This window comes from Salmo salar, chromosome 06 (genome assembly GCF_965601325.2).
Source record: "Salmo salar chromosome 06, fSalSal1, whole genome shotgun sequence".
NCBI lineage: Eukaryota > Metazoa > Chordata > Actinopteri > Salmoniformes > Salmonidae > Salmo > Salmo salar.
In genome coordinates, this window is record NC_138296.1 from 64,303,810 (window position 1) to 64,318,978 (window position 15,169).

The 15,169-nt window shown below is 42.7% G+C and overlaps 1 protein-coding gene across 12 annotated transcripts in view; it reads left to right on the forward strand.

Annotated features, from left to right (window-relative positions):
• lama2 (laminin, alpha 2) overlaps positions 1-15,169 on the forward strand; it is a 143,707-nt gene that overhangs the window by 97,307 nt on the left and 31,231 nt on the right. For 9 of the 12 annotated variants that reach the window (XM_082976824.1, XM_082976827.1, XM_082976825.1 and 6 more), the window contains 8 exons: positions 1,726-1,902; positions 2,385-2,570; positions 5,255-5,373; positions 5,655-5,772; positions 6,500-6,634; positions 7,639-7,763; positions 7,845-7,931; positions 8,085-8,278. In XM_082976824.1, coding sequence (XP_082832950.1) covers positions 1,726-1,902; positions 2,385-2,570; positions 5,255-5,373; positions 5,655-5,772; positions 6,500-6,634; positions 7,639-7,763; positions 7,845-7,931; positions 8,085-8,278 — 1,141 coding nt within the window. The remainder of the gene's footprint in view (positions 1-1,725; positions 1,903-2,384; positions 2,571-5,254; positions 5,374-5,654; positions 5,773-6,499; positions 6,635-7,638; positions 7,764-7,844; positions 7,932-8,084; positions 8,279-15,169) is intronic. The other 3 variants (XM_082976829.1, XM_082976830.1, XM_082976835.1) reach the window with 1 other exon arrangement.

Genomic DNA, 15,169 nt, shown 5'->3' on the forward strand with positions numbered 1-15,169 from the left:
TCCACTCGCGCTACAAAGTGTATCAATAGATTTGCGTTGTTGTTAGCGACTTGCGTCTCTCTAATATCGAGGAGTAGCGTATTTCAGAAATAAATGAAGTGCGATCGAGTTTCGCCATCAGCTGGAAGACCGTGTCCCATTTTTGGTCAGTCAGCAGAAGGAGGAAGAGCTGATGAACAGTGAGAGGCAGCCTCTCCACTGCTCACTCTCTCTCTCCCTCCCTCCATCCGCTGAGACTGACCATCACAATAAAATAAAAAAACGCTAATGATTTCAATTTATGGCTCACAAGTAATAGGCCTACAACAAATGATATATTACCAGTGTGATCATATACCTTCCGTTTTAAAATATAATTTTAAAATGGTCTGAGAAGAACAACATTGGCGGGGCAAATCAAGGATAGCCAATATGCAGTGATGTATTGAGCCTATAGCCTACAGCACAAACCTCATTGCTACGGAAGTGTTTTTTAATAGGTTAATGTTGCATAGGCTTACGTTTTTTAAGTCATGTTTAAATGGCCTGCTTTTTCACTTAAAGGGATCTCGGCTCAGAAAAGGTTGGTGACCACTGTTCTATGCTTTCTTGCTATAGGCTACTTGATATAGGCTACAGTAGATATAGGCTATGATAAAACAACATTTGTTCTCATGCAACAGTTAACAAGCATGAATTAGTCCGATATACTTTATAACTTACTGTATGTGCAACCAAAGTACTGAAATAGTCTAGAGAGAAATGCCACAACACAGCTATATGATTTTATGGGAAACAGAGTAAATATTAATTTCATGAAAGTGGTTCTCCTCCATTGATTCATTCCCAACCAGGTATTTACTCTCCATCTTATTTCCCTGTAATTTATGGAACGTAGCGAGAACCAGGGGGACCAGGCACAAACAGAAGGATAATATATATTATAGCCTCATACAGTGAGGGGGGGGGGGGGGAGAGGGTTTATTGGGGGCTTGGAGCAGGCAGAGGCTGGGAGCTGCAGCTTCCCTGTTTGTTTTTAATAAGGATTTTCTGCCAGAGCGCCTCAGACCTGATAACCCTCCATCCGCTGTGTCCATGGAGACCGCTGCTGAGGACATCGGAAGAGGGACCCTTCTTTCATATAAATGGAAACGACAAACAAATTAAATAAAGGTTGCCGTCCCAAAGTTAATCTAAGTTTGTTTGCTTTAAGACGAAGAGAAAAAAAAGACAGACAGTTGAGAATCCTCTCCCTCATTCATTGGAAGTCAGGAGATTTTCTCTAAGTCAGTGAGTCATGAGATTGCATGGTGAGGTGAGGGGCACAGCCTGGCCCCACTGGAGCCTTTATTGAGCCATTCGCTGGATATTTAGATGGGAAGGGAGGGCAAATTTAAAACAGGGGCCTCAGAGGCGTAGTCTACTGTACAGAAGTGGCTTCTTAAAGATATGCATGTTCTACTTGCCCAATTAAACACATATCTGGCCTGCCCACAGGATGTGAAATGCATTTTAATCTACAACTATGTGAGAGGCTGAGTCCTGGTGTGTTATTGGAGAATACAGTTGTCCAATGTCACAAAGGCTGTTTTCCTTTTGAAAAACACTTGCATCACTCTCTCGCAACATAAGCAATTTAAACCCTTGGAACAGAGCTTCCCAAATACAACCCATTATGTGTGTGTTTTGTGTGACATTAAGGCCTGTAAGTGATGCTGTTTGTTTGTTGTGTCTTCGCTGCTGTAGCTGTCCCTGAAACCAGAGCAGACCAAGCTGCCCCTAGTGGACAAAGCCAACCTGCAGGAGACCACAAGCGGAGTGACCTTCCAGCACCCAGAGATCATCGCTAACGCTGACCTGGTCACCCAGAAGCTGACCGAACTCTACTACTGGAGACTGCCTGAACAATTCCATGGTTCCATGGTGAGAGCACCCTCATCTCGATATTATTTAACCCCAAGTTGATAACAGGTGTACAATCGAATCCTTATAGTGGTTAGAGCGTTGGACTAGTAACCGAAAGGTTGCAAGATCGAATCTCCGAGCTGCCAAGGTAAAAATCTGTCGTTCTGCCCCTGAACAAGGCAGTTAACCCACTCTTCCTAGGCCGTCATTGAAAATAAGAATTTGTTCTTAACTGACCTGCCTAGTTAAATAAAGGTAAAAGAAAAAATAAAAGAAAAAAATATACTGTATGTAATTGCTCAGGACTGCTTCACGTATAGACTACGCTTACACTGAACCCAAACATACAGATATCCGGAGTGACAATAAATGTATTTGAATTGAGAACTGGTGAACAATACTGCTTTGAAATACTTTCCAACTTGCACTTATCAGGAGTTGACTGTATTCTGAATAGTACTAACAAGCTTCTTTACTTGGATGTGGTTTCCCCTCTTTAGATCACAGCCTACGGCGGCAAGCTGAAGTACGCCATCTACTTTGAGGGGCGTGACGAGACAGGCCGCACCTCCTACGAACCCCAGGTCATCATAAAGGGAGGGCCCAACAGAGACAAGGTGATGGTCCGCCACATGCAGGGACTGCAGATTGGACAACTCACCCGGCATGAGATCGACATGACAGAGGTAAGGACATAAGCCAGTGTTTCCCAAACTAGGCGTCGTGACCCCATGTGGGTTCACCTGATTTGAAATTTTTTCGCTTCATAGAACTGGGGTTACGTCAGTAACCTCCGGTAGCTGTTGAATGAGGTTGTAATAAACAGAGCGATTTCTGTTTTCTTCCTACAAATGTGGCTCTTGAACGGTTGAAGCTACAAAACATTAGGACCCTATCGGTGAATGATAAGACACTCTGGAACATGTACATACAGTACATACCGTTTCCCTCTACTATGCCCACAAGTCGTTAGAACCGAGTGGACAAGACCAGGCACTAAATCAGACTGGAGGAAAAAGAACACAATCAATGATGATGCTCTTTTCTACACAGAAGATCATGCAACATTATTGATTAATGATCTTCTGAACTTCCCAAAACCTTTCTGATGCATATCAGTCACTTCAAACCATACTTTCAGATTGAAATACGGTCAAAAGTACTGTCAGGCTGATTTGTAATAGACTGTCATAACCCAAATTTAAAAAAAGTAAACATTGGCTTTTGATTACATGGTGGGGTCACAAAAAATGTTTGATATCAATATGGGGTCAAGGGCCAAACTAGTTTGGGAACCCCATGGCATAGGCTTACATGGTGGACCCTCTCTCTCACTACCGTTCAAAAGTTTGTGGTCACTTAGAAATGTCCTTGTTCTTGAAAGAAAATCTATTTTTTTGTCCATTAAAATAACATCAAATTGATCAGAAATACAGTGTAGACATTGTTAATGTTGTAAATGACTATTGCAGCTGTAAACTGAAGATTTTTTGTGGAATATCTACATACTGTAGGCGTACAGAGGCCCATTATCCGCAACCATCACTCCTGTGTTCCAGTGGCACGTTGTGTGAGCTAATCCAAGTTTATCATTTTAAAAGGCCAATTAATCATTAGAAAACCCTTTTGCAATTATGTTAGCAGAGCTGAAAACTGTTGTCTGATTAAAGAACCAATAAAACTGGCCTTCTTTAGAATAGTTGAGTATCTGGAGCATCAGCATTTGTGGGTTCGATTACAGGCTTGAAAGGGCCAGAAACAAAGAACGTTCTTCAGAAACTCGCCAGTCTATTCTTGTTCTGAGAAATGAAGGCTATTCCATGCGAGAAATTGCCAAGAAACTGAAGATCTCGTACAACGCTGTGTACTACTCCCTTCACGGAACAGCGCGAACTGGCTCTAACCAGAATAGAATGAGGAGTGGGAGGCTGAGCACTTGTTGGCTGCTTTTCTTTCACTCTGCGGTCCAACTCATCCCAAACCATCTCAATTGGGTTGAGGTCAGGTGATTGTGGAGGCCAGGTCATCTGATGCAGTACTCCATCACTCTCCTTGGTCAAATAGCCCTTACACAGCCTGGAGGTGTGTTTTGGGTCATTGTCCTGTAGAAAAACAAATGGTAGTCCCACTAAGCGCAAACCAGATGGGATGGCGTATCGCTGCAGTATGCTGTGGTAGCCATGCTGGTTGTGTGCCTGTAATTCTAAATAAATCACAGACTGTGTCACCAGCATAGCACCCCCACACCATCACACCTCCTCCTCCATTCTTCACTGTGGGAACCACACATGTGGAGATTATCCGTTCACCTACTCTGCGTCTCACAAAGACACAGCGGTTGGAACCACAAATCGAGAATTTGTACTCATCAGACCAAAGGACAGATTTCCACCGGTCTAATGTCCATTGCTTGTGTTTCTTGGCCCAAGCAAGTCTCTTCCTCTTGTTGGTGTCGTTTAGTAGTGGTTTCTTTGCAGCAATTCGATGATGATTCACGCAGTCTCCTCTGAACAGTTGATGTTGAGATGTGTCTGTTACTTGAACCCTGTGAAGCATTTATTTGGGCTGCCATTTCTGAGGCTGGTAACTCTAATGAACTTATCCAGAGGTAACTTTTGGTCTTCCTTTCCTGTGGCAGTCCTCATGAGAGCCAGTGTCATCATAGCGCTTGATGGTTTTTGCGACTGCACTTGAAGAAACTTTCAAAGTTCTTGAAATGTTCCGTATTGACTGACCTTCATGTCTTAAAGTAATTATGGACTGTTGTTTCCTTTTGCTTATTTTAGCTGTTCTTGCCATAATATGGACTTTTACCAAATACGGCTATCTTCTGTCTATCTTGTCACAACACAATTCCACAAATTAACTTTTTAATTGAAATGCATTCAAGGTGACTACCTCATGAAGCTTGTTGAGAGATTGCCAAGACTGTGCAAAGCTGTCATCAAGGCAAAGGGTGGCTACTTTGAAGAATCTCAAATATAAAATATATTTTCATTTGACACTTTTTTTCCGTAGGTGTTATTTCAATGTTTTGATGTCTTCACTATTATTCTACAATGTAGAAAATAGTAAAAATAGAGAAAAAGCCTGGAATGAGTAGGTGTGTCCAAACTTTTGACTGGTACTGTATATAAAATAATTCTATTACACAATTTCTGATATATCACATGCCTTACTTGTATTTTCCTGCGTAAGTAAAATTAGGATTATGCCACTACTGCCATTCATTCCAATTAGACTGGTTTGAATTTCTCCCTGACCAATATGGCTGCCATTTTCACTACATTCTGGAACTTTGACATAGCCTCTTGAGTAAGTGAATAGGATCTCAATGCTAGTGATGTCATAAACATGTTTTGTTTTTCAGCACGAGTGGAAGTACGAAGACAAGAAGGCCATGACACGTGAGGACTTCATGGACGTGCTGTTTTATGTTGACTACGTCCTCATCAAGGCTTCCCATGGGAACATGATGCGACACAGCAGGTGAGCTCTCCTCTCTGTCTTTGTCTGAACACACAATGGGCTACACTGAAACATACTGTTAGAGGGCTGTTTACTCTACACTTTCTTTTAGTATCACGGTCAGATTAATCATGTCATGTTAACGTGGATAACCCTCTGCATTTAACAGTGGCTTGTTCATTCCATTTAATGAACAAGGGGCAATAGCGTTTGATAATATCATGTTTCAAGTATAGTTGTATTGTTGACATTGGCTCACATGGCTGTCGCACTCCCTGTCTCTATCTCTCTACTAAACGCAGGATCTCTGAGATTTCTATGGAGGTGGCAGAGGAGGGAAGGCCGTCCATGGAGAGTGAGCGGGCCCACCAGATAGAGAAGTGTGACTGCCCCCTGGGCTACTCCGGCCTGTCCTGTGAGGTAAGCTAGCTAGCCACTGAGCCAGCTGTGTCTCCCATCAGAGCATCAGCCATGGCGACAGGGTCATCCATCAGAGAGGGCTGTGTGTGTGTGTGTGTGTGTGTGTGTGTGTGTGTGTGTGTGTGTGTGTGTGTGTGTGTGTGTGTGTGTGTGTGTGTGTGTGTGTGTGTGTGTGTGTGTGTGTGTGTGTGTGTGTGTGTGTCAGTCAGTCACGGTCCAATCAGAGCCACAGACAGGAGGAAACAGCTGTTAGAAACACTCCACAAGACAATCCTTCTCATCAAAACTGCCAGCTCTCTCTCTCTCTTTCTCTCTCTCCCTCTCTTTCTCACAGCTCCATCCAGACACATCTAAAGCTCCCCCACTCTTTAGCGCGTCTATTATACACTCCTAATTAACTCTTGTGTTACTACGACAACTTCCATCCAAACCTGAGTGTTACTGATGTGTCTCCTACTGGATTCCCCATAAAGGTGGCTATAAGCAAACCAGACAGATGGCACGTATTTGAAGCTGCCACATAGTTAATAAAGTATTTTTAAACAGGCGTTTAACGTTTTTGCTGGGAACAGATGGCTTCTCAAATTGACCCGATTAATTCTCAGTACGTGTGTCTCGTTGGAGCTCCAGTGGAGCCTGGCACTACCGTGAGCGGCTCGGGGGGGGGGGGGGGGTGTAACAGCCTAACCAATAACCGTGTGTCTGTCTCTGCTTCGCCCATCGGCAGGAATGTGGGGCCGGGTTTTACCGCCTGTCTGCCCGCAGCGGTGGCGCAGCCTCCAGAGCAGGCATCGGGAGCTGTGTGCAGTGCCAGTGCAACAGGCACAGTGAGGCCTGTGACCCAGAGACATCCATCTGCCAGGTAAGCTCTTTACAAAGTCCCCATGACCTGAGGAGAAGGGTGTCGTTGGCACTGGTTGGCAGGCTGCCCTAGGACTGCACCCATACCCGCCCACTCTACTTTACTCTCTGCCATAGATGGGTAATTAGCCCAACGCTTTACTTTTCTGCTCTGTTTCACATTTACATCAGCCCAGACCTTTATCTAGCCAGTGAAAAACTCTCCTCCTTTTATCCTCTATCTTCTCAGCTCCCAGTTGTACTTTCTCCAAGTGTAGAGGATCAGCAGATTTGTTCAGAAGCAATTTGATTGGCCACATGGTCCACTGCCACCAGGAAGTAGAGCATAGGTTAGTGTCTGGGGTAGATTTGACTTGGAAATACTAACAAAGATGTTACGCTAGAGAGAAGTCCGTGCTATTTAAAGTGGAACATAATGTGCCCTTCAAATATAAAACATGGCCTTTTGGTCAAGCTAATGACCAACAAAGCTCTTATTCTCTGCTTCCCAAATCTTCCCCTAGAGCAAATGGAAGCCAGTCCTGCCTCATATTATAGTGTGGAACTGGAACTCTATGTTGTCAAAGCAATCCCAGCTTTCATTTCTATTTGTGCTAATAACAATATCATTTGCATTTTACGGAGCAGGCAAATTGAAAATGTTAAATCAGTTTGTACAGCGTAATTTGGTTAATTGAGGTACACAGGAAGTTAATGAACGTCTTTGGAATACCACGGCTCAGTAGGCCGCAACTTCCGCTGACTGATTAGTATTGCCTCTCTCAATTGTCAGTTTGGCACTTTTTCTCAGAGCAGAGTGGTTGAGAGAGGAGAGGAAAACAGCTCTGGGCTGACAGAGCTCACACTCTGGAAGGGCCCTCACTTCAAAACAACAGCTAAAATACATCCACCCTCCACCTCGACAGCCACTGGGTTTAGTTTGATTCTGCAGGTGTAGCCTAATCGAAGTGAATGGTTGTGAATGTGGATATGATATTAGTGAAAGGACGGGTGTCTTCTCTACAGAACTGCCAACACAACACAGAGGGGGACAGGTGTGAACGCTGTGCCCCAGGATACTATGGTGTAGTGAGGGGCAGACCCGACGACTGCAAGCCCTGTGCCTGCCCCCTCACCAACCATGAGAACAAGTAGGTCACAGAGACACAGGTGCATGGCTCTACTATTGTACAATAAAGCAGCTCTCGTCTGTAGCTCTCTCGTTCTCTCAGTTTCAGCCCTACCTGTGTAACAGAGGGATTCAACGACTACCGCTGTACTGCCTGCCCTGAGGGCTATGAGGGAAAGTACTGTGAGAGGTACGAACTCTCTCCTCAACATTTACAAACCCCAACATGCTCTTTGTGAATCATACTGAACTCACCTCATCAGGGACCTTGCCGCCCCACATTGCTAACTGAACATCCCTTTCTGTTAGTTATCTACTCTAAACCTTGTTGTCGCTCCTCTAGATGTGCCACGGGTTACCACGGCGACCCCCGTGCCCCCGGCGGGAAGTGTGAGGAGTGTAAGTGTGACCCGTACGGGGCGTGGCCCCAACCGTGTGACCCCCGCTCAGGCCAGTGCCGCTGCCGGCCCGGGGCCACTGGACGCACCTGCAGCCAGTGCATGGAGAGGCATGTGTGTGGGCCCTCTGGGATTGTGTGTACGTACACTAATATAACTTACTATAGCACTGTTTTCAATACACACACAAACACAATTACTAGTACAGAAAATCAGCAAGGTTTCTTAGAAGGACTTTCTTGGTTGTTTTTGTTCATTCAATATTCTAGACTAAGCCTTTTTATTTTATTTTATTTTTTTAACCTTTTTTAAATTATTTTTTACCTTTTATGTGAGTCTAAAGTGGTAGATAATTACTTTGGGGACAATTGTAAAACTGTTTAGTTAGCCAGGCCTCTTGAGGATTATAATCTTCATAAAAGGGAATTTAGAGTTTATTGAATTCAAAGACTTTGTAGTGATTTTTTACAAATTATAATTATTTTTACTTTTATGTATTCAGGGGAACCCAATTGAGGCCAGAGTCTCATTCTTAATAGTGCCCTGAGAACAAACAATTCTCAAATCAAGATGATTATTCAATAAAACAGCAACAACAAAAAATATACTACAACATACAACAGATACACTACATTTCAACAACACAAATTGCAATCAACCAAAACACTCGCAAACCTCTGTGAATGTGTTCCTCATCAGCGTTCTAAACTGCCCTATTGGCACCAGAGGTGGCAGAGCAACAGCAGTGTTTGTCAGACCAGGAGACATCCCGAAAATGTGTCTTCTCACAAAAACGTCTGTAGCGTCCGAATGGTATATGGCTCCTTTATGGAAAGATGAGACTCTCATGAACACATACATGTTGGCTGTTTTGCTCTAGAACGCCCACAAGCTTCACAAGACTCGTCTGAAGGTAGCCCGGTACCAGTTAAAATAATTTATAGAAGTATATATGAATGTAGTTTAGTGCCCCAAAAAGTTAAATATAGGTTAAAAAAAAAAATAAACTGAGCTTTCTTACATCTCTCAAATATAGGACATACAGTATGTTACTTGTTTGAGGAAACTAGGCGTATGTCGCGCGTCACTACTTCACAGGAGCGCCATTTGAACGTAAACTTACATTTTTTATCAAAATGCGTTTTTGGGCAGAAATGCCTTCTGGAACATGTGAACTTTCATGTGCCTTAATAACAAACTTGTATGCCATCTGCAAATATGATTACAGTTGTTAAAGTACGAGCCTAGTTGGTTTAGCCATGGAAAAAGTCAGTAACCTTCCCCCTAGCCATGATTGGCTGAGATAATAACTGGGCTGGACATGCCGAGAGATGAGTTTGGATTGGTCTGCCATGTAGTAGCTTCTGTCTATAATATGAGATGGTCAGTATGTGTAGGTAATCCTATCTAATGCTGCTTTTTTTGAAAGATATCATGTAGTAGAACTGCGTAAGTGTTGCTCTCCACTTTCTGGAGGACCGAGTTTTGAAATCAGTGGAATAAGAGTATGATAGCTAAGGAGATTCTGGCATTTGATTGCAAATATGCAGACTGGGTCGAAAAGACAACACACAGAAGGCTGTTGTATTAATCACCTGTCTCCGGATTACATCTTCAAACTAAGGGAAACCATTGCACCCGTGACAGAGAGGGAGAAGCGTTCATCCATGTATACGGGTAAGAGAGTCTAGCTAGCTACATTTTCAGATATTACACATTTCTAATTTTGTCAGATAGTCTTTTTCATTTCAAGTTAAAGTGTACTGTTAGCTAGCCAGCTAACATTAGCTGGCTGGCTAGCTAGCTAACATTACGTATATGATCTCTGTAGTAATATTATTCGTATCTCAGAACCATTAGCATTGCTAGTTACAGCCTAATGTTAGCTAGCTAACATTGAACCTGGTTGGTTAGCTACCTGCAGATTCATGCATGGTAGTAACTTTATGAGTTGGGATTATGGTTCATTGTTTAGCTAGCTAGCTACATATCTAAACAAAAGACTTCACTATGCATGTACCTATTTCAATAGATTGTTTATGATGTCACTGCGACAACTGTCAATAGACGTAACTGGTAAATTAGCTCTAACTGACAAATAGTACCCCCAACAGTACCCCCAAAACACCAGTCTCAACGTTAACAGTGAAGAGGCGACTCCGGGATGCTGGTCTTCTAGGCAGAGTTGCAAAGAAAAAGCCATATCACAGACTGGACAATAAACAGAATACGTACTATTTAATAAAGCTGCCAGTTGAGGACTTGTGAGGTGTCTGTTTCTCAAACTAGACACTCTAATGTACTTGTCCTCTTGCTCAGTTGTTCACCAGGGCCTCCCACTCCTCTTTCTATTCTGGTTAGAGCCAGTTTGCGCTGTTCTGTGAAGGGAGTAGTACACAGCGTTGTACGAGATCTTCAGTTTCTTGGCAATTTCTTGCATGGAATAGCCTTCATTTCTCACAAAAAGAATAATGATAATGGGCCTCTGTTCGCCTATGTAGATATTCCATTATAAATTAGCCGTTTCCAGCTACAATAGTCATTTACAACATTAACAATGTCTACACTATATTTCTGATTGATTTGATGTTATTTTAATGGACAAAAATGTGCTTTTCTTTCAAAAACAACGACATTTCTAAGTGATCCCAAACTTTTGAACGGTAGTGTATATACAAAAGTATGTGGACACCCCTTCAAATGGATGGACTCGGCTATTTCAACCACACCCATTGCTGACACAGGTGTATAGAACCAAGCAGACAGCTGTGTAATCTCCATAGACAAACATTGCCAGTAGAAGGGCCTTACTGAAGAGCTCAGTGACTTTCAACGTGGCACCGTCATAGGATGCCATCTTTCCAACAAGTCAGTTGGTCAAATTTCTGCCCTGCTAGAGCTGCCCCGGTCAACTGTACGTGTTGTTATTGTGAAGTGGAAACATCTAAGAGCAACAATGGCTCAGCCGTGAAATGGTAGGCCACACACGCTCACAGAATGGGACTGCCGAGTGCTGAAATGAGTAACGTGTAAAAACCGCCTTTCCTCAATTGCAACACACTACCGAGTTCCAAACTGCCTCTGGAAGCAACGTTAGCACAATAACTGTTTGTCGGGGGCTTCATGAAATGGGTTTCAGTGGCTTAGCAGCCGCATACAAGCCTAATATCACCCTGCACAATGCCAAGCATCAGCTGGAGTGGTGTAAAGCTCGCCGCCATTGGACTCTGGAGCATGGGAAACGCGTTCTCTGGAGTGATGAATCACGCTGCACCATCTGGCAGTCCGATGGATGAATCTGGGTTTGCCGGATTTCAGGAGAACGCTACCTGCCTAAATGCATAGTGCCCACTGTAAAGTTTGGTGGAGGAGGAATATTGGTCTGGGGCTGTTTTTCATGGTTCAGCTTAGTTCCAGTGAAGGGAAATCTTAATGCTACAGCATACAATGACATTATATATATATATTCTGTGCTTCCAACTTTGTGGCAACAGTTTGGGGAAGGCCCTTCCTGTTTCAGCATGACAATGCCCACTTGCACAAAGCGAGGTCCGTAAAGAAATGGTTTGTCAAGATTGGTGTGGAAGAACTTAATTGGCCTGCACAGAGCCCTGACCTCTAACCCCATCTAACACCATTGGGATGAATTGGAACGCAGACTGTGAGCCAGGCCTAATCACTCTACATCAGTCCCCGACCTCACTAATGGTCTTGAGGCTGAATGAAAGCAAGTCTCTGCAGCATTGTCCCGACATCTAGTGGAAAGCCTTTCCAGAAGAGTGGAGGCTGTTATAGCAGCAAAGGGGGGCAACTCTATATTAATGCCCATGATTTTGGAATGAGATGTTGGACGAGCAGATGTCCACATACTTTTGGTCATGTAGTGTATGTTGCATGCTTGTGCAGCAAAGCTTTGTTAACAAAAAAAGGAGAAATTAAGTGATCTACGGAAATTTGGAGTGGGCCAGCTGACCTTCTGATAAAGGATGCAGTGAGTATTAAACCTGTCACCTGTGATAAAGCGAAGCGTACTATTGTACACTGCATCCAAGGTTTTTAGGTTAGTGGCTGCTGCATTCTGATAAAAGGTGCTACCATAATCAAGATCTGGCAGGAAGGTTGCTTGTACAACCTGCTTCCTGCTGTTTAGAGAGAGGCATGACGTAGTTCTATAAAAGAAGCCTCCTTTAAATCTCAGCTTCTTAACTAGCTCATCCATATGTTGTTTAAACTTCAAATGTTTGTCAATCCAAAATCCCAGATGTTTAAGGACGGGAACCTGCTCGAAGAGAAAATCCTCCAATGCCATCTGTGTGTAAACCATCTGAAATATTTCTAAGAGAATAAGACATACATTCAGTTTTTCCTGTGTTAAGTATCAATTTAAAATCAACAAGGGCTTTCTGCAAGCAACAAAATCAGATTGCAGCTATAACATAGCCTGGTCAGCAGTAGGGTCAAAAGCATACAGATGAATGTTACAGGTTTTTGCAGATAGACCAATATTATTTATATAAAGAAAACAGGTCCTGAAATCTACCCCTGCGGGACACCTTTAGTAATATCAAGGTAACTTGACACCATCAGAAAGCACACATGGTGACCTGTCTGACAGATAGTTCCCAAACCAATTGCAAGACAGCTGGAATGAGTAGGTGATGGTTGACACTATCAAAGGCCTTGGATAGGTCTATAAATATGGCAGCACAGTGAATCCTACGATCTAAGCAATTTAACACATAATTTAAGACAAGTGTAGCTGAGTAGATTTTTCATGCTGTTTTAAGTTGGGGCAGGTTGGTTTAGTTATCATTTGAGTTCAATTTAGCTCAGTGCAAATATCTTTCAGTTTATCTGATACTGGCATCAACCAATCCAGGTTAAGATCCCCCCGATGTTAATAATTTAGATTTAGCATAGCACAGCAAGTCCGATCATTTGCTTTGAGCAATTGGCAGGGCCGAGGGAGACAATGTACTACAGGCTATATTATATATATCCCACGGCAGACAACATGTTATCCCAAGTGCCAATCCCAAAGTAAACAAAGATGGCGGTCACTATATTTGTCAAAAATGAAGTCGAAAGTTATCAGAGCTTCATTTGTAACATTGTTTGCTCTTGAATTATTGTAATTTGTCTGAGACTACATGTTATCATACTTCAGGCAATGAATAGTACTGTATGTTTTAGATACAATTCTGTAGGCTACGGTGCCAACTAACCTGGCAAGCTGCCTATCTGAAATAATGTCTAACTGTTCCCAGTCGTGGACTCTAGCAGGTTTCCTGAAGCAGTGATGGTAGGGGTCCATTGCTTGTTAGATACCCTATGTCAGATGATTCAGGTGAAACTGATTGGCTGCATGTTGTCTTGCCTTTGGGGAGGGTAACAGGATTTGCATGTATTTCATGCAGCGTGTGCATTTTGGAGTGTTTTATCACAAACTCTCACATTCACAGGATGTGTGCTCTCTTACTGTGTGGATTGTCAGGCCTTCCTCCTTTATAACAGCAGGCATATAAAAAACAAACTTTTCTGACGTTAATTTCTCAACTCATTTTTTATGTGGCAAAATTCAGGAGAAATTCGAAGGATATGATGAATTCACACATGGTTTGTTGATTGTAGTGGTGTGTGTGTGCGTGTGTGTACTGTGTGTGTTTTGTTTCTCGTTGCTTGTGGCATGTCGAACACTCATAATGGGCTGCCAAAAGCCATTTCACACTGTGTTAAATTTCACGCTCGAGATCCCTTCCCCCAGTGTTGCTCCTGTCTAATCTCAAACCAGCACAGAAACTCCAGGATTCTCCAAAGCCTAAAGAGTAGAGGATAGAGGATGGCTACCTTGAAGGGTTTTCAAAGAGTGTTTATGTCTTTTGAAAGAGCGCTGGTGTGTGTGGGGGAATGGGATGAAACTAAACAAGGTGAAGGAGGAGGAAGCTGGGGTTCAACCCGTTCCACCATGTCGCTCAGATTAAAAAGCACTTCTCCCAGACTTTGTCCTCTTCTCCGGTGCTAACATAGTCGCCCTTGTAGCTACCCCACATGAAAAAGTCTATGGTATAAATACTATAGTATTCACAGTATAATTTTTGCAGACTTTACTGTAGTATTCCCTGTAATGTTTTTGCAGGCTTGTATTTATTGTAGTATACTGTAGTATTTATAGTTAACTATAGTATAAATAATGTAGTAAAATAAAACTGTAGTATATACTGTAGTAATTAATGTAATATTTTTGCATACTGTAGTTTACTGTCGTATTTACTGTAGTGTTTTTGCAGACATTACTATAGTATTTACTATAGTGTTTTTGTTTTACTATCTTTGACATAGAACTGGAGGCCTACTGGAGAAATACAAAAATAGCACATTTTCCATAACCTGTAGGCAGGTAGGACTGGGGTCTGAACAGATAGTTCAGAGCTTCTGCTCTTTTCTATAACCTGTAGGGAACACAATATATGGTATACTGTATAATTGGCATGTAAGTTTCTCACTTACGGGTGGCACAAATTGGGATATGGAGGACTGGACTGGGCAAGGTATACCCAAATTAAATAATGTAGTGTTTACTAAAAAAGTGTAGTGTTTTTGCAGATTGTAGTGTTTTTGCAGACATTACTGTAGTATTTATTATACTATTCTACAGTATACTACTACATTCTATAGTAAGTACTACACATGATTGAGGGATACTGCAGTGTGTAATATAGTATTCTACAGTATACTACAATTTACTACAGAATTCTATAGTAAGTGCTGTAGTATTCTATAGTAAACTCGTATTTTTTCATGTGTGACAGTACATGTCCCTTTGGTAGAGATGTTGCCAGGCAACAAGCTACCATTAGCATCCCCATGCCCTTGGGGTTGACCCATTGACCCCCAGTAGAGTGTCTTGGTGTCCCAATGAGAGACTGTCCCAGTGTCCCCCATGTATACACCCACACACAGCTTCAGAGCTCAGTGTCACCCTGGCCACACACGTTAGCTGGGATTATTATTTGATTCTCTGAACGAGCCT